The sequence below is a fragment of the Carassius auratus genome, chromosome 6, assembly GCF_003368295.1.
Source record: "Carassius auratus strain Wakin chromosome 6, ASM336829v1, whole genome shotgun sequence".
NCBI lineage: Eukaryota > Metazoa > Chordata > Actinopteri > Cypriniformes > Cyprinidae > Carassius > Carassius auratus.
This window is the reverse complement of record NC_039248.1, coordinates 6,464,945-6,483,599: the sequence shown is the minus strand read 5'-3', so window position 1 is coordinate 6,483,599 and position 18,655 is coordinate 6,464,945. Positions and strand designations below refer to the sequence as shown.

At 36.2% G+C, this 18,655-nt stretch overlaps 2 protein-coding genes across 2 annotated transcripts in view; both read left to right on the top strand.

The window, feature by feature from the left end:
- myo10l1 (myosin X, like 1) overlaps positions 1–8,955 on the top strand; it is a 48,827-nt gene extending 39,872 nt beyond the window's left edge. Inside the window, exons 25-40 of the mRNA XM_026258593.1 lie at positions 83–206; positions 1,118–1,361; positions 1,454–1,549; positions 1,651–1,744; positions 1,827–1,882; positions 2,864–3,006; positions 3,200–3,394; positions 3,959–4,116; positions 4,228–4,351; positions 4,502–4,799; positions 4,909–5,116; positions 5,244–5,380; positions 5,549–5,672; positions 6,269–6,748; positions 6,973–7,164; positions 8,292–8,955. Coding sequence (XP_026114378.1) covers positions 83–206; positions 1,118–1,361; positions 1,454–1,549; positions 1,651–1,744; positions 1,827–1,882; positions 2,864–3,006; positions 3,200–3,394; positions 3,959–4,116; positions 4,228–4,351; positions 4,502–4,799; positions 4,909–5,116; positions 5,244–5,380; positions 5,549–5,672; positions 6,269–6,748; positions 6,973–7,164; positions 8,292–8,396 — 2,778 coding nt within the window. The 3' untranslated portion in view covers positions 8,397–8,955. The remainder of the gene's footprint in view (positions 1–82; positions 207–1,117; positions 1,362–1,453; positions 1,550–1,650; positions 1,745–1,826; positions 1,883–2,863; positions 3,007–3,199; positions 3,395–3,958; positions 4,117–4,227; positions 4,352–4,501; positions 4,800–4,908; positions 5,117–5,243; positions 5,381–5,548; positions 5,673–6,268; positions 6,749–6,972; positions 7,165–8,291) is intronic.
- A 4,374-nt stretch (positions 8,956–13,329) lies between these two features.
- Positions 13,330–18,229, top strand: pttg1ipa (PTTG1 interacting protein a). Its single transcript, XM_026258582.1, has 7 exons — positions 13,330–13,751; positions 14,204–14,256; positions 15,214–15,322; positions 16,308–16,410; positions 16,755–16,820; positions 17,148–17,194; positions 17,697–18,229. Exons 1-7 carry the CDS (start codon positions 13,577–13,579, stop codon positions 17,741–17,743), a joined length of 600 nt encoding a protein of 199 aa, XP_026114367.1. The 5' UTR covers positions 13,330–13,576; the 3' UTR covers positions 17,744–18,229.
- The last annotated feature ends 426 nt before the right edge of the window (positions 18,230–18,655 follow it).

The window sequence follows — 18,655 nt, the reverse complement described above, 5'->3', positions numbered from 1 at the left end:
TAATATATTTGTCACCAAAATATGGTTAAGTAGGTATGCACATTCACACACAGACTGTTCACTCTTTCTGTTTCTTTTTCAGTATGCTGACAGCGATGATGAGCATGATGGGTACGTGGACACAGATGAGGAGGTATCCAACGGAAAAGTCAACATCTTGAACGGGAACGGGCCTCCATATTTCCACAGTTACCTTTACATGAAGGGTAAGGGTAATCTTTTTACATTAAATAAAGTGCCTAATGCTGTGGTCCTCAATCTTTTTAAAGTCAGTGTCCCCATTATGAAAGATAATATTCAAAGGGCCAAAATGTGATCATTTTCACACTTTTCAGATGATATATTAAAATAATAACATAATTAATAATAATTCAAATAAATTACATAATTGCAGAACTTAACAAAAATAAATAGCCATTAACAATTAAAAATGTGTAAAATTCATATTCATTATTAAAATTCCCATGACAGGAAATCACACTTTTAAAATTCATTTATATATCCAAGTTTATCCAAGGTGGGAAGTTGTGGCCTAATGGTTAGAGAGTTTGACTCCCAATCGAAAGGTTGTGAGTTCGAGTCTCGGGCCGGCAGGAATTGTGGGTGGGGGGAGTGCATGAACAGTTCTCTCTCCACCTTCAATACCACGACTTAGGTGCCCTTGAGCAAGGCATCGAACCCCCAACTGCTCCCTGGGTGCTGCAGCATAAATGGCTGCCCACTGCTCTGGGTGTATGTTCACAGTGTGTGTGTTCACTGCTCTGTGTGTGTGCACTTTGGATGGGTTAAATGCCGAGCACAAATTCTGAGTATGGGTCACCATACTTGGCTGAATGTCATGTCACTTTAAGTTTACCAAGACTGAGAATTTTGTTTCTTAAATATATTTTTTTTTACATTGAGAATGAATTAATGAATTCTTGATTTTTAGCTTTTGGGCTTATTTTAAAGCTTGTTTTGTCATATTTTAAACCATTAAAGGTTTAATGTGATCTGTCGTCTTAATGTTATTGAAACACTATCTCTTAAAAATATATAAAACAACTGGGACAATGTTGTTCTTGACCTGATGCTGTATAAAAGTATAAAACTTTTGTCTCTTGTGTCTCATCCACAGCTGGCTTGATGATCCCTTGGCGCAGGCGTTGGTGTGTCCTGAAGGACGAAACATTCATGTGGTTCCGCTCTAAACAGGAGTCGTTAAAATCAGGCTGGCTGTACAAGAAGGGCGGCGGTCTGTCTACTCTCTCTCGCAGGAACTGGAAGATGCGCTGGTTCGTTCTGCGTGACTCCAAGCTCATGTACTATGAGAATGACAGTGAGGAAAAGCTGAAAGGGACAATTGACATCCACTCAGCAAAGTAAGTATGCGACAATACTTTGTGACAATGTTGTGGTATCATTAGGTGATTAGAGATTGATCAGGATTTATCAAGTTTTTCCCTGTTTTTAGGGAGATTGTGGACAATCATGAGAAGGAGAATGCTCTGAATATTGTAACAGACGAGAGAACATACCAGGTGTTTGCAGAGTCACCAGAGGATGCCAGGTATGTTGACACCTTTATGTCTAGGCCTGTGTGTTTTCTGTAATTGGACCAAACTGCTCAAACCTTACTCTGCATGCTTTCTTTTGCTCTCCTTCTCTTAGTGGCTGGTTTACCATGTTGAGTCGTGTCCAGAATGCCACCCCAGAGCAGCTGCTGGAGATGTCCCATGAGCAGGCCAACCCAAAGAACGCTGTGGTTAGTATCCTCACACTACGTGCATTTTCACAATTAAGCATCCTTTCAGTTTTGACAATTGGCTTTGCTCTCTTTCTCTCAGGGCACACTGGATGTTGGATTGATTGATTCAGTTTGTGCTTCAGACAATCCTGACAGGCAAGTATCATCCTTTTTACAGAATACTACGAAGAAAACCAACTGCTGAAATTACATACAGCAATTGAAGATGAATTGTGTTATTTTTTTCTTCTTCTATAGTTCCAATATAGTTCCATTTTGCATTTCCATTTGCTTCAATAGCAAAAGAAAAAATCCACAACAGCGTTTCTATGATCTTCCAAAAGAATAAAAATATAGATATGTTAATTACAGGGATTAAAAGAGAGAAAGTTGACAATTTGCTGTAACTTCCTCAGCTGTTGTAGTTTTATGTAGCAGTGTTAATTTTTTTGTGTTTTAATGACAGGGTAATATAACAAAAAAATAAGCACCAAGAAGCTGTGGTTACAGTGGATATATAACAGCTAAGAGGCGTTGTTAGGCATGAAGCTGAGGTTTCACAGGGCTTATTGTTTTTATAAAACGGTTATTCCATATTAAATTTATTAGCATATTTAGCATTTAGCAGATGCTTTTATCCAAAGCAACTTACTGCATTCAGGCTAACATTTTTTACCTAACATGTACGTTGTAATGTTTCGTAGAAAAAAACAGAGCAAATAAAGTGAGAAACACACAGAGGTAAACAAAGATGTATGTTTGTAATTTACAACAGCTTCGAACGTGGCTCAACCAATCAGAATCAAGGATCTGAACTATCCGTTTTATAATGCCAAGTGCAGTGTTCCACATGTGTGTACAGTGTTCCACATGTGTGTTAATCAAACAAAACAAAAAAAGTTTATTAATGAAAAAAAAAAACATCAAGAATTGGGGAAATGAATCATCAAAGTCTATGAAAAGGTTCCATTGTGAGTAAGCCAAATATGCATATTTTAAAGCTTATGTTATGCTAATGGCACAAAAGTTACACATTTCTCCTTCAGTGTTTGAAATGCCAAATATCTGAAGATAAAATGTGTATAACGTTACCGTATTTATCTGGTGCTCACACAACTTCTGTTTCCTTCCAAACAGACCTAATTCATTTGTGATCATAACAGCCAATCGTGTGATCCACTGTAACTCAGACCTGCCGGAGGAAATGCATCACTGGATCAGTCTGCTGCAGAAACCCAAAGGAGACTCCAAGAGTGATGGACAAGAGTTCCTGATCAGGGGTGTGTTGTTCATCTTTAACAGAGCTGTAACCAGAAATAAGTTACCAAATTAATTTTATTTATGGTTGATTATTTATATTACATGTCCATGAGGATTAGGATTCAAATTGATAGCACAGTGTATATTTAGGGTTCTGTAACTGGTCACAATTTGCTTAAACTGTGTGTGTCTGTGTGTTATTTTGTGACACAGGATGGCTGCACAAGGAGATGAAGGCCGGAGCCAAAAGTTCTGCCCTCAAACTGAAAAAGCGCTGGTTTGTCTTGACTAACAACTCTCTGGACTACTTCAAGTCTTCTGAGCGCAATGCATCTAAGATGGGCACTCTGGTTCTGAACAGCCTGTGCTCTGTGGTCCAGCCTGAGGAGAAAAAGTTTAAAGAGACAGGTGAGTATGATATGATCATGATATGATGTGACTGAGTATGATTTTATTAAAAGTATAACTTATGCTACTTGAGTAAGTAATAGAACAGAATAGAAATGGATATACCATAGCAATAATAATGTCAACACAGAGGAAAATATATAGAAAAATATATTGGAATTCACTGTTATGTTAAAAAACATTGACACTCAAATCAGAAACCACCAGACTTAAAGAGCTCGAGCATTTAAAGTGCATAACATATATGTAGTGTATGCTTATAATAAACAACATTATCTTCCTAATATAGTTATCATTACAGTTAAATTGTTAATATAATTGATTCACAAAAAGAATTGTTTGGAACTGTTGGGAAGCATTTGCTGTATTGATTGCAGTCTGCTGTTGACAGCACTTAGAGAGTGTATTTTTAAAGCTAAAAAATATTTATTTATAATGCAAGTTTTTAATTTGTTGGTTATATGTCATTAATTTAGGATTTATTCATAATTTTGAAATGATGAAGATGTTTTTCTCTCTATAAACTAAGATACACAGTGATGCTGATGTGTGGTTACACTGCAGGTTACTGGAACATCATAATTCATGGGCGTAAACATTCATACCGTCTGTACACCAAGTTGCTGAATGAAGCCATGCGGTGGGTGTCTGCCATTCAGGGCGTCATTGACAACAAGGCGCCCATTGAAACGCCCACCCAGCAACTCATTAGGGACATTAAGGTAATAAGTCTGTTTTTTGCACTCAAGGTCAGAATGAATAAAACTGTTGTTTAATAAAAAATGGTGCATAAATCTAGGTCTTTCCTTTGATCTTTTCTGATATTTGTGTAGGAGAGCAGTGTGAACTCTGAGGCTGTGGAGCAAATGTATCGAAGAAACCCCATTCTGAGATATACCCAGCATCCCTTGCATTCACCTCTTCTGCCACTACAATACGGAGAGGTCAGCGAAAGCTGTGAGTATCGTCCATCAGCAAAATCACTCACACACAGAAAGTTGACAATTATACGCATCCAACACGGTTTCCAGAATTTATTAACCCATTTACTATTTGTGCATCATCTTTTTCTTTTTGCAAATCACCTCTCTCTCTTTCTTTCTGCAGTGCAAAAGGAGAAGGGTTATGGAAGCCTGCAGGATGAGGCTGTGAAGATCTTTAACTCACTTCAGGAAATGGAGATAGTTTCAGACCCCGTCGCCATCATCCAGGGCATCCTGCAGACCTGCCACGATCTGCGGCCACTGAGAGACGAAGTGTACTGTCAGCTGATCAAACAGACCAATCACGTGCCCCAACCCAACAGCCCTGCAAACCGTGCACACTGGCACCTGCTCACCTGCATGAGCTGCACCTTCCTGCCCAGTCGTGCCATCCTGCGCTACCTCCGATTCCACTTGAAGAGGTAACAGAGAGATGCTCATTAAATAGCCTCTTGGAGTTGAATAATGGTTATATTTCCATTTCAAGGGTCATTTAACAAACACTATGACTGTCTGTGACGAATCTCTCAGAGTTAGAGAGCGCTACCCTGGCACTGAGATTGAGAAGTATGCCCACTTCATTGGTGAGTCTCTGAAGAAGACAAAGACCAGGGAGTATGTGCCCTCTCAGGAGGAGATCGCCGCCCTGCTGAACAGACAGGAAATGACAACTACTGTGTACTGCCATGGAGGAGGGTCTTGCAAGATATCCATCAACTCACACACCACAGCTGGAGAGGTGAGACGAAGAGAAAGAGATGTTATCGAATTGATTAGCATACTCTTACATCATTATAACATTTCTGCTTTGAACTGTATAATTAGGATGAAAGTGACTAATCTTTTTTGTGCTTGTCTTTGTCCAGGTGGTTGAGAAGCTGATTCGTGGTCTGGCAATGGAAAATAGTAGGAATATGTTCTCTTTGTTTGAGCACAATAAGGTGGCGAGTCGAGCCATAGAAAGCCGCATAATTGTTGCAGACGTGCTGGCGAAGTTTGAGAGGTGATGAACAGTTCATATGATTTATGTTGATTAGTTAATTTTGAATGAATGGTTGCTTCATTTCTGTATTTTAAACTGTCTATAGCATCTATAAAACCTATATTTCTGTACATGTTATTCCTGTTGGCTATATGACTGAGGGTCATCTGCACTGCTTTGCTCTTCCAGGTTGGCAGGGAGTGAAGATGAGGAGGAGGAAGGGCCCTGGAGACTTTATTTCAAGCTCTATTGCTTTCTTGATGTGGAAAGCATGCCAAAAGAGGGAGTGGAATTTGCCTTCATGTTTGAGCAGGTAAATAAATTATTTATATTTTGTACATTTTGTAGAACTATTATAGACAATTTTTACAATTGATTCACCCATTTAAATCACATAGACAAACCACTTGTCAAATCATTTGAGTTTTCTACAATTAAAACCAAAAAATGTATTTATATATATATGTGTGTGTGTGTGTGTGTGTGCCTGTGCTCTTGTTTTTGTGACATATCAGGACACAACTCTGTATAATAACATGGGTATGACACAGGTATTACAAGGAGAGGGTGACTTATGAAGACATCCCATGTCCCCATTTTTCAGAACGCTTATAAATCATACAGAATGAGTTTTTTTTTTTTAGAGTTTTTTTTGAAAAAGTAAAAATGCACAAAGTTTCCTGTAAGGTTAGGTTTAGGTGTAGGGTTGGTGTAGGGCCATATAATATACAGTTTGTACAGTATAAAAAAACCATTACCCCATGGGATGTCTCCACTTTTCATTTAGCATGATATAGCATGATTGGGCAACTTAGACCAGTATGCCCTGATTTGAGCATCTCTGTTATAAAGTTGTTGTTTTTTCTTTCATTCCTCCTTATTTTTCTCTTTTTTCACCATCTCTCTTAGGCTCATGAGAGTCTCATCAGTGGTCATTTCCCAGCCCTTGAGGAAACCCTTCAGCACTTAGCAGCCCTCCGACTGCAGTACATCCACGGTGACGTGGCCCGTACGCCCTGGAGCCTAAGCAGCGTCTACCCTGTTGGACGACTTCGCACCCGCATACTCCAGTCCACTAAAGCGGGTGGTGCTGGAGTACCCGGCGCTGGTATGATAGGACCAGGAGGTCATACTTTAGAACGCCGGAAGGCCAACTTCCTAGACGGGACACTGAGACGCAGCTTCAAGACGGGATCGCTGAAGAAACAGCGTGTAGAGGAGGAACAGATGTTGGAGATGTTTGTAAAAGAGGAGATGTCAGCCACACTGACCAGCGTGCTGGAGAAATGGAGCCGTCTTCAGGGCATGCCTCAGCACCAGGCCATGCTCAGCTACATGACCATCATCAAAGAGTGGCCAGGATATGGGTCCACACTGTTTGATGTGGAGGTATAAATGTTTTCTTTAAGTCTGAGAGCATCCCTATTATTATACTTTTTAAATCCCACCTCAGGTCCAGAGTATCAGGGCTACTGCCTCCTATAATAAATATATGGTAAAACAGCAATATTTATCATTACTAAGCCTAAGCCAAGCCCCAAAAAGCTATGTTATTTCAAACCTGTCATAATACGTTTGAAACTCTTATACTAATTATATGTGTTTGTCTGCAGTGTAAGGAGGGTGGCTTCCCTCATGATCTGTGGCTGGGAGTCAGTGCTGAAAATGTCTCTGTGTACAAACGGGGTGAACCCAAACCACTCGAAACGTTCCAGTATGAGCACATCGTTTTCTTCGGAGCACCTCAGCCCAGCACATACAAAATCATTGTTGATGAAAGAGAGATGTTCTTTGAGACAGCTCAGGTAATGCACTTCTGTGCCTCTGTTATCAGTACTATGTTGGACTAAATGTTGTTTAATTTCTTTTTTAAATGGTTGAGGTGCATTTAAGTCTTTTGAGGTTGTGCACCACTGTCCAAAACTTTGGGGGTCAGCAGGATTTTCAAATGTTTTTGAAAGAATAGTCGGAAGCACTTTATTTTACAGTCCTGTTCCTCATGTACATACTATGTACTTATTATAGTAATTACAATAACTATGTAATAACTAGGTACTAACCCTGAACCTACCCCTAAACCTAACCCCACCCCATGTAGTTACCTTGTGTTACCAGAACTTTCTTAGATAAATACACTGTAAGTACACTATAAGTACATGTTAGTACACGTACTGTAAAATAAAGTGCAACCGAATAGTCTTAGGCTGGATTAATTTGATTAAACATACAGTAAAAAAACAGTAATACTGAGAAATATTATTATAATTTAATATAGTTATTTTATATTTTTATATATACGCATTAAGAATTTCAGCATTTTCACTACTCCAGTCTTCAGTGTCACAGTATCCTTCAGCAATTTTCTAATGTTCTTATTTACTGCTCAAATAAAAAATATTATTAATGCTGGAAAGTTGTGCTGATTATTATTTTTTAGAATTCTTAGACAAATAGAAAGTACATCAGAGCTTTTATTTGAAATATAAATCTTTTGTATCTTTTCGTGATTTTAAGTGCTTTTACTGTCACTTTGATCAGTATAATGCATCCTTGCTAAATAAAAGTATTCATTTAAAAAATGCTTACTGACCCCAGACTTCTGAACTGCAGTGTACTTATATAGAGTGCAGGCATTGATATTACATTTACTCATTTACTGGACTGTGATAGCCCAACCTGTCACGTCTTAAGTAGTTGTATTTTGTTTAGTTAAGTGACCACCTTTTTCTCACCAAAGCTGCTTCACAAATCAAATAAACATATCATATTACAAAAGAAAATAAACACACATTTAAAAATCTTTTTCTAAATTGAATCTATAAGTCTGGCAGTTCTTATTTAGTCACTTTATTCCCTTTTTTGTGGTAGGATTAGCATGTGTTTTTTATTTTTATGTGATTCTAATGAAGTTTGTTTTGTGTTGTGCTTCAAGGTGGGTGAAATCACTAAGATCATGAAGGCATACATCAACATGATCGTCAAAAAGCGCTGCAGTATCATGTCCATCACCAGCAACAGCAGCACCTGGGCAAGGTGATCGACACCAACCAGCACTCAAAAGTGTCCAGAAACACAATGTGATGAAAGTGAAGTACACTACTGAGCGTTCTTGATTGGAGAATGATAGCAGATAAGAAACATAGACTTCACCTTTCAAACGATTGAGCTTAACCTACTGGAATCCTCTGTGTACCTGTCCTAAATACAACAGCACATATTTATCTAGTATTTATCGGACCAGTTCCACCTTACGAAGCACAACAAAGCCTGGTTACCTGCTCACTGTTCCCTCCCCTCACTGCCAGCACCCTGACTGATGACCGAACTTATTTATTTCCTTGGCTCTTCTACTCTATTTCATTCCCTTCTCCTCCCTCAGTGATGTTGTGCCTAACCAACAACCACCTACGACTCCATTTACTGGTAGTTTTACAGAGGTGTGTATATTGTGCTTGTGTGTGATATCAGAGTTTGTGCACACACACATACAGAGCTATTTTGTAAAGCCACAGCTGCTAGAGGCTGTTCAGAGAGCAGGATGAGAAAGCTATGAGTTAAAGGGATAGTTCACTTTCAAATTAAATTTTGATAAGTTTTAGCTTACCTCAAGGGCATCCAAGATGTAGGTTTCTTTGTTTCCGCAGTAGTTTCCTTTTTGATATTTTTAGGTGAAACCGTTCTTGTCTGTGACTCATATAATGGAGGTCTATGGTCACCACCTCAAAGAGCACGCACAGAGGAGTCCAAATTAAACAATTCCCCAACGTAGATCACTTCCATCACTTTCCGCGCTTCACACACACTTCACACCAGGAAGCACTTGCGCCCTCAGATCAGTTGGATGTAGTTGTGTGCAAGAGGTTAAAAATGATATAAATACTGTTCGTTTTCTTACACAAACCGCTCGTTTCGTGTCTTAGGTCATCAATGTGTACTTACGATGGGGAATTGTTAAATTTGGACATGCATGCTCTCTGAGGTGGTGACCATAGACCTCCATTATATGAGTCACAGACAAGAACATTTTGGACCTAAAAATATAAAAATGGGAACTACTGCAAAAACAAAGAAACCTACATCTTGGATGCCCTTGAGGTAAGCTAAAACTTATCAAAATTTAATTTGAAAGTGAATCATACCTTTAACATTCCCATACATCTCAATGGAAGCTGCGCGGCTGGCGCAGGACACCCCAGAAATATGTTTTTTGAAATTCACATACAGGTTTTTTTGAGGCAATCACCTGAGCCATAAATGTCATGTGACATGAGCTGCAGGAAAATGACATCACGGCAGCTCTGATTGGCTGATGGCACCAAAAGGAACATGCAGCACGAAAAAAAAAAACTGCTATAATATAATTAAACGTGTACTATTTATATGTTGCTTCCAAAAAAATTTGCCTGGTGCCCTCAAAAGTGTAGTTACAAAGTCTACCAGTAGAGGCCACCTGGACTCAGTCAGCCAATCAGATCGCAGTATATCTGCGGCCGGCAGTATGTGGACATCATCAGCGACTGTCTACTCGTTTGTAGGACATCCTTTTTTGTATTAAACGAGTCTATAAATACATATGCTGAAGTGTTACATTTGATACTGTGTAAATTATTACAACGTAATTACAATGTTCTCCTTTTTTCTTTTTTCTTTTTGCCAGTGATTCAAAGAGTGTGTAATTTTAACTGTACCAAGGCACAAAAGCATATCCATTTTGACCAGTTTGTTTTCCTAAGCACCTCTATTCACTATTACAGAGATCGGATAATGGTTATGAAGTGTTATGCAAGTAAAGCCAGGTCTGCCTGCCCATAGCAAGCAATGAAAAGTACTGTATTAGGCAACAGCAGTCAAGATTCAATAAGCATGTATTTGTACAGTTTTAATACGTATAACTAATTAATTGTGAAACACTTATCTTACACTAATTCTATGATTAAAGCACTTAAACTGTTTAGAGCCTGACATTTGATGCAAACTTATGGGCCGACAGCATATAAGATCTTATGTAAATGAACTATATCAGATTCTTTAAAGTGCATTTTGACCAACTGGTGGCTAATCTTAGGTAGCTGCATATCTTTTCCCTCAAACCACAGGTGAAGTATTGTCTTTAAAAGAACTGCCTGACAAATCACCATACACATCTGATATTAAACAGACATTAAGACACATTCTTAAAGTTTACGATTTTTTTCTTATAAGAATTTTTTTTTTTGCTTTCTGGCATTTTTTCATTGCCAAAGCAGCCTTTTTGTGTTTCATGTCATGATTGAGCTCTGCCTAGACTGTTTCCAGAGAGGCCATGCTGCCAGAGAGATAACAGACAGCAGACATAACAGAGATCTAAAATGGACCGTAACACCAAAAAACATCATCCACTGACTCTCGATCATCACAGAATGAGTCCAAGTATGCCTGTTGTTGTTTTTTTATGTGAGTATAATCCTGCGACAGTACCTGTGTAATTTTGCTGTTTAATATGCAACTATATTTGTCAGTATAATGCAAGTGTTTTTTTTTTTTGTTTTTTTTTTGTGAACGTGTATGTCTGAATTCATTTTATTGAAATAAGAATAATGATGATGGAATATGATGAAGATATTTAGGGAGCTGTGTATGGGAATTTCCATTATTATTGTTATGATTCTATTTATGAAGCAGAATGGGAAGGGGTGGGCGAGGGTTTGGTGTATTTGTCTGTTATGATGGTGTTATTGTTGATCATTGGAGAAATGAAGGTGTAGTTTTACAATTTCATGGTGATCTCAGATTTTTTGGAGGCTTATATCAGCTTTAAAGGGCTGCCAATGCTTTGAAGAAATGGATTTGAGTTGACTTGTCATAAATACGAGTAGAATATTTGATGTGACAGTGTGTTGAAGTAACAAACAGTATGTGTTGATGTTACGGAGTGGGTGTAAGTGTGTGTGTTAAGAGAAGATGGTGTCAGAGCAGCTGAGATGCTAGCTTACACTCTGCCTCATACACACATATTAACACACACATGATCACATGACATGTTTACACACAAAGATCAACAGAAATCATGCACACAGTAATAGCACGGTTGTATCTGTCTCTCACACATTCACACTGGGGTCCTTGCTCAGCTGCAGGCAGCCAGTACAAGGCCTGAATGTAGTTTCTTCATTGCCGTTGATATAAAACTATAAATTATTGCTGACTCAAAAAAAAAAAGAATAATTGTGCTTGTTAAAATATTGAGAGAGAGAGAGAGAGAAATGTTTTCTTTTGTAACTGGCTTTACAAAATACTTTAATAAATTATTGTAATTTATCTCAAGCACTGGTTTCGTTTGTTCGCTGAATATCCGAGATGAAGGTGAATATCATTTGTTCAGAGACTGTCTGGCAACTTATTATTATCCACCAGAGGGTGACAAAACATCTGGGGTCCGTTCTTCGTAGCTCGCTTAATAGGCCTACATCTGAGATGGTTTAATATATTCCAGATGTAGTAATCGTGATAATTGATGTCTGGCTAATTTGGTTCTTCAAGATTAGTGCGCGTTCTCGTGTTCCCCTAAAAGGGCAGATGTATCGATGGTCGAAGTCGAAACCACGATCAGCAATGCAGCGATTGACTGGTCCGGCAAGACCGCGAGAAGGTCCTACTGAAGACAGCAACGTAATGACATAATTTAAAAAGACACCTGACGAAAAAACTAGAAACATTTCTGGAAACAGCCAATGGAACAAAACTACATAAATGTAATAATATATCAATTATTTATTTATTTATTTTTTATATCATTCACAATTATTTATATTCATGATTTATAGTATTTGTACAGGCATTGCACTTTTATTTCAGTGTTGTAATCAACAATTCGTTTCATTTGATCTTTGAATCAGATTTGTTACTTAGCGTTTCTCAAGGGTCAAGAAGATCTTATCTGCGTCTCCTCTCCATCAAGCCACTCCCATGATAGCCGTCACCACTAAAAATAAATTAAATGGCTCAGATTAACTGTAGTTTAGCATGTGTGTAAGACTCCAATACAATTACAAAGTAATTATTTTATCACGAATATTTTAATGAGTAAACCTGGCTGTATCTATAGTGTTTTATTAATGTTTTTAATTATTATTAATGTAATACTGTCCCTGGATCAATAGGGTATACTCTTCTAATAAAGTAGCAGTGGGTGGGACAGATTTCTATGTATCGGTTCTGTTTAAAAAGATGCTATCTAATTCTGTTTACATGAAATAAACCTGCTCCCGAGCTATGACAGCAACTCGTGCTTCAAAGAACCAACCGATCCAAGATCATGCCATATCATCAACAATTACATCCAGCTAACTGAGTTATTGACGTACGAAGCACGGGCCCTTTGGTTAGGCGTGATATTATTATTATTAAATAGGCCCTCTAGCCTATACGAAAATATTACTCATAAAGCATAGGCCTAATGCTTAACTATGAATTATTTCGTGTACAAATAATCAAAATAATTCAAAAATTAACAAGAATTTTAATTTATCTGGTTTAGGCTATAACGTTATTTCGTATTAAACAATTAAGTCCACTATATGTAATACATATTACATTTCATAACATATACATATTCCTTACATAAATAATAGAAGTACAGAATAATTACATTGTAGTATATATACAAACAAAAATACAGTTTATGGGAGATTTGGAAACGTAGACTATCCGTTTTATTATTTAAAACATTAAAACATTAGGAAGGAGAAACTTGAAAATATAGCATATAGATCTTGGGATTAAACAAGCAATATTTATGCTTGTGAATATAAAATTAACCCCTAAAAATAATAAAAATAATGAGGAGACATTTCGCGAAATCATTCTCTGATTAAAGTTTGCTGCTTAAAAATCCTGAGCCAGAATTTCAACATTGGAAGTTTACAACGTGACGTCATGAACTACCTCATATTTTTGTCAATAGCCATCGCAAAGATTACAATGCAGCTTTTGTATTACATGGCTACTACCTAATAATAATAAACCACGCCTTCACCGACGCATGTTTGCAATTTAACCTACTGGGAGAAGTGCAGCGCCATAAAAGAGAAACAAAACTAAAAAACCTGTTCCCAATTTCTGGTCGGAGAAAGTGTCTGCGCTGAGGTTTCAAAGGGAGATATTTGCTGACTAAGTTTATTACAAACTACCAGAGGAATCAGTTTTCATTCAGGCATTCGTTCATTTAAAGAAGATAACATGCATTTTATTCCTCTCGTCCTCCTTCTCTTTGGTTTGAGCTCAACGCTGGCACAGAATACAACAACTCCAAATACAACAACAACAACACAGGCTCCACAATCTTCAGCTACGACAACACAGACTACATCACTAACTACTACAAGTAAAGCACCGACTACAACACCACGTCCAAGTAAGGCAAAGATATGCTTTTGACTGAATACAATCTACAGGGAAATAAGGTTCAATGTTTTGTTGTTTGTGATTTTAAAACTTGGTCTTTTTCATTTGACAATAGTTTACTACAATAACCAGACTTGTTTTATAGTTATTCGTTTTTTACTGCTTAATATGAATAGGCAAAGCCCATTCTAGAGCCTTAGCATAAGACCTGCTGTTTACTGGTAAAACATTTAATTCCCCTGGAAACCCCAAAACTGCCTTACTCTGATTTCCCATGCTGCTTCTGTCTGGTTCATAACTAAGGTGTCTAAGGCAACCACTGTCTCATAGGGTTTAATTGTTGCCTTATATATAAAGTCAGGCATTAAAGATCGTAGTTGTGTTTAACACAGAACTAGATTTATAAGTTCAAGTTATTTTCTATAATTAACGTCTCCTCTTTCATATTTCTCACCTGTCTAGGTTGTGAGAGTAAGAATGGCACAAGCTGTGAGGAATGCTTGGCATATGTGGATGTGAGTTTTGATCAAATGTTGCCTCTTTCTTTGATGTTTCTTTGCCTGTCGCCAGTCAATGGAGCAGACTGGCATGTTTTATTCACACTATTAAAAACTGTTTACCTATGGCAAAAGCATGGGTGAAAACATATTACAGTATGAGAGAGAGTCGTATAAATGAGATCTGATGAGAACCGAAAACATGAGGAGACATGAGATGAGAAATAGAGAAAAACAGAGTGACAAGGAAATAATGAACTCAGCAGGCAGCAAGATTAACAGGATTTTTTTTCTCGTACCTCACCTGTGGAACAGGTTTGGGCTGTTCTGGGTGTTTACAGCTTCATACCCTTTCTGAGAGCTCAGTGTCACTTGAGACGTCCTGCTAACTTAATATTAATAAAAGTTTGACCTTTTATTTAGTGGAGTTTGCTAAAGCAAGCATCACTGTTACTATAGTTCACCAAAAATTTGACCAAAAATCCAAGCCTGAATATTAAACCTGAGTAACAGTTGTGTAATGGACATGAATAATGCTTCAAATCAATACTTTTCTACTTTTAATACTAATACTTTTCAGAGCAATCAGTTACAGTTTTCACCTGTGAATATTTTAGATTTTAAACTAGTTCTCATGTGCTTACTCATGGTGCTATCAGGTCCATCAGTGCATTTGAATTATTTGTGTATTGGGTTTGTTGTTGCTGTGTGATGTTGACATTCTGTATTTATTTGTTAAGACACTCCCAAACAAACCTTTTATATACCACAGACATGCACACACAGCTTTTCTCAGTTAATGACGTGAGTGTCAGTATCAACCCTGTAATAACTCGTCTCGTCTGATGTCATTACCCTCATCGTCATTGGTACTGTAACTATCTGCAACCCTAAATTCAGAGAATAAAACATCTTGAGCTTTGAATCCTGGATTCAGTGGATGACTGTATATAACAATCTTTTCTGTCTTTTTAGTGTCTGTGGTGCATTCCAACTAAAACATGTATAACATACCCAGCCAAAACCATCCTGCCCCCCCATTCCCTCTGCCCACTAAGTGATGCTCGATGGGGCCTTTGCACAAGTAAGACATGTTGACTTATTTTTCTTAATTTGTTATTTAAGACACTGTTTCCCCAGCCTTTATAAAATTATTTCGTGTCTTCCTTTTTTAACAAGACATAGTATAAAATCATTTAAATCACAAAATAACTGCATGAATAACAATAAAATAATCATTATTAGGAATGCACGGAATACAGCACAATACCAGTTACCAATACCATCTTATTATGGGTACTTAAGGCAACTTTCTCATTTTAAATAATGATTTTAAAAATATTAAAAAATAGCATACATTTCTAAAAAAAATTGATGATTGCCCATAATAGTTTATTTGATAGATATTATAAATATTAAGATATTTTTAAAGCATCTAATGGTTTTATTATTGTCTAATAGTATTATTAAGTAAAAAAACAATCATTAAAAAACTTTTATGTATATAAATCAGCATACTATTTGTGCATTCCTGGTCTGTTTTGGACATTTAAAAAAAAATCATTGTTTTATGAAACAGTTTTAACTTGATTTAACTTGAATTTCTCATTAATGAGTGAACATGAAAACATTTAAAAAGTTTCGGGATTGCTATGTTGTTTTATTATGTTATTATCAAGTTATTAATGCATGTACCCGTTTTAACTGTACATTTAATTGAACCACAAAAAAATTATATATATATATATTTTATATATATATATATATATATATATATATATATATATATGTAATGCCAAAAATATGTGTATTTTATTTTGCAACATAATTAAAGTTGGTATCAGTCATGAAAGATCGTCTGCAGTCTTTTCTCTAGCCCAAATTCCAAAGTTAACGTAACTAAAAATTTACTACAGTACTTCATCACCATAATCGCCATATTCATTATCACATGTGTTTGCCATAAATGTTATGTGAGTTGATAAAGCATCCACTGGAGATAATTTTTTAACACTTTCTAAAACTTTCTCTCTCTCTCTCTCTCTCTCTCTTTTTTTTGTGAAATTCAGTAAACTTCCAGATTTTGATCATTACATTGTCAGTAGCTGGAGCGCTCCTCATCATTGGTTTTTTGCTGTGTATTTTCTGCTGCTGCAAGTGTGAGAACATTGGGTAAGTCTGAACATACAAGATGTGTTTGACCTTGTATTGTATGTCACATCAGCTTATTATATGGTTGACAAATAAGTCACACCCTCAATTTAGCTTTCTTAAATTCTACAGGGAGTTGGTGTCACCACCCTCAGGCTTTAATTACTTTTACTTGCATAAATGTAGATAAAGTCAACATAATCAGACTTAGACTACTTTTTTTGACTTTTGACTTTTACTTTCTTTACTTATTTGTCAAACTTTCTTCATCAATGTAAAATGGCAGAGAGCCAAGAGACCTCTAGATCATTAAAGAAAGGCCTTGACGACTCAACTTTCTCAATTTAACAAACTTTGTCTTTCAGATCTGCTCGAACTGAAAACAGGATGAACCGGCAATCAGACAAGAGAAAAACCAAACAAGAGCAGAGGTAAGAGTTACTGATGTTTGAATATTAAAATGGAGATGAAAGGCGATACATGATAATATGTAAAAGCAGTTAAAAGGGGAATAACAGATGTTTTTCATCTGCTTTTATCCATACATATATATGTACATCAAGATGCATCATGGGTAGTGTATGAACATTTGAATTTTCAAAGCGGACATAATATATTACGTTACGAGGAACTAAGAAGTAACAAATGATGTTCGATGAGAAACATGTTGTAGAGCTGTAATGGGTACAGATCGTCAGCATACCTTTGGGGAGTGTGATTTCACAAATAATTTATGTTCTTGTGTTCTTGTTTCACAGAAAAACTGAGTTGAAAATTAGACATGATGAGATCCGACAAAAATATGGTGAGTCAACAATTCCCTCATCTCAGAAACAGCATAAATAAGTTAATTTGAAATGGTTGTTATGCTGGCAGTGCAAGAAAAAAAAATCATGCTGTCAATTGATATAAAGATAAGGAATATATGACAATGTTTTTAAAAATCAGGTCCAGCCACATGTTTTTAAAACAATATGATTAGTCTAATTCTTTATGAAGTTGTGCTCCCTCTAGTGTTAATTATTAAATTTGCTCCATCTTGTTCAGTAAACACTCTTGGACATGAATTATGATAAATGTGTACATTCAGATTTGTGTTTATAAAATTAAACACTACTAAGTCATAAACAAATATGACTTAGTAATATTTACTAACAAAATCTCGAAGACCTTGCTCAATGGCCTTTTTTTTTTTAGAAAAGAAAAAGATGTTTGTTTCTATATATTTGTTTGAAATGTATATTTGATTAATTAATATAATTTTATCTTTTGTGCTTTTTCCCTATCTCTCTCTCTCTCTCTCTCAGGTCTCAGCAGGGCGAGTCCTTATGCCAGATTTGACAATCCCAGCTAAAATGATGGGTGCACCGTTTGAAAAATGAATACTTTGACAGATGAATAATCTGCTGCCTATTTGAAAATTATTAAAATCAATTAAATAATAAGATTCCACTGTGCTCAAAATTATGATTTTCTGCTTAAGGAAAATTCAGTTTATTGTCATTCCTGTTCAATTATTTTATTAAATAAAATTTTCCACAAAGGCTACCCAACCATCATAATATGAAAGTAACTTTTTAATAATTGTAATCAAAAATAGATTTAGCTGAAACAAAAATAATAAAAGATAATAATAAATAAAAAAACATATTTAATGCTCACATCTGAAGCCAAGCATAAGTATCTGCTAGGTTTGGAACAGATTGAAGGATTACTTATTAGTCCATGACTGTTCTTCATAGCTTAATAGACCTTTTTAAGATACAGTATTTGGATATTTAGCAAATACCTGCTGATGTAATATACTCATTTATTGAATAAAAAAATATAATAATTCAAATGTGCTTGCCTGTTTTGACTTGAATGTAATTTTACAGGTTTTTCAACAAATTGTCAGTGTTGAGATGTTTAAATGTTAAAATTTTGATTGATCTTGGGATATGAACTGTTTATTTCATTTTTTTTAATACATAATACAATATACATAGAGAGAGAGAGAGTTATTTTATAATATTACTATAATCAGTTAACACTTTAAAATCTATACAATATGACAGTGTTCATAAAAACATAACATAAAATAAAAACTACACCAGAATGGGAAACAGGGCTGCAAATGTGTCTTCTTAGTTGGGTTGGCAAGTGAGAAGTCATTGATAAATGTATATATAAGCTTTGTGGTTACAGTGCTGAAGGTTGAGGTTGATGAATGCAATCACCATCACAATTTGTGTAAAAATTGTTAACATCAAATCAAATTATGGGC

Bases quoted from the DNA above. Each gene is read 5' to 3' on its own strand.
- pttg1ipa (XM_026258582.1), top strand. From the start codon at position 13,577: ATGCATTTTATTCCTCTCGTCCTCCTTCTCTTTGGTTTGAGCTCAACG. The intron at 15,323-16,307 runs GTAAGACATGTT...TGTGAAATTCAG, and splicing joins TCGATGGGGCCTTTGCACAA to TAAACTTCCAGATTTTGATC. The intron at 17,195-17,696 runs GTGAGTCAACAA...TCTCTCTCTCAG, and splicing joins TGAGATCCGACAAAAATATG to GTCTCAGCAGGGCGAGTCCT.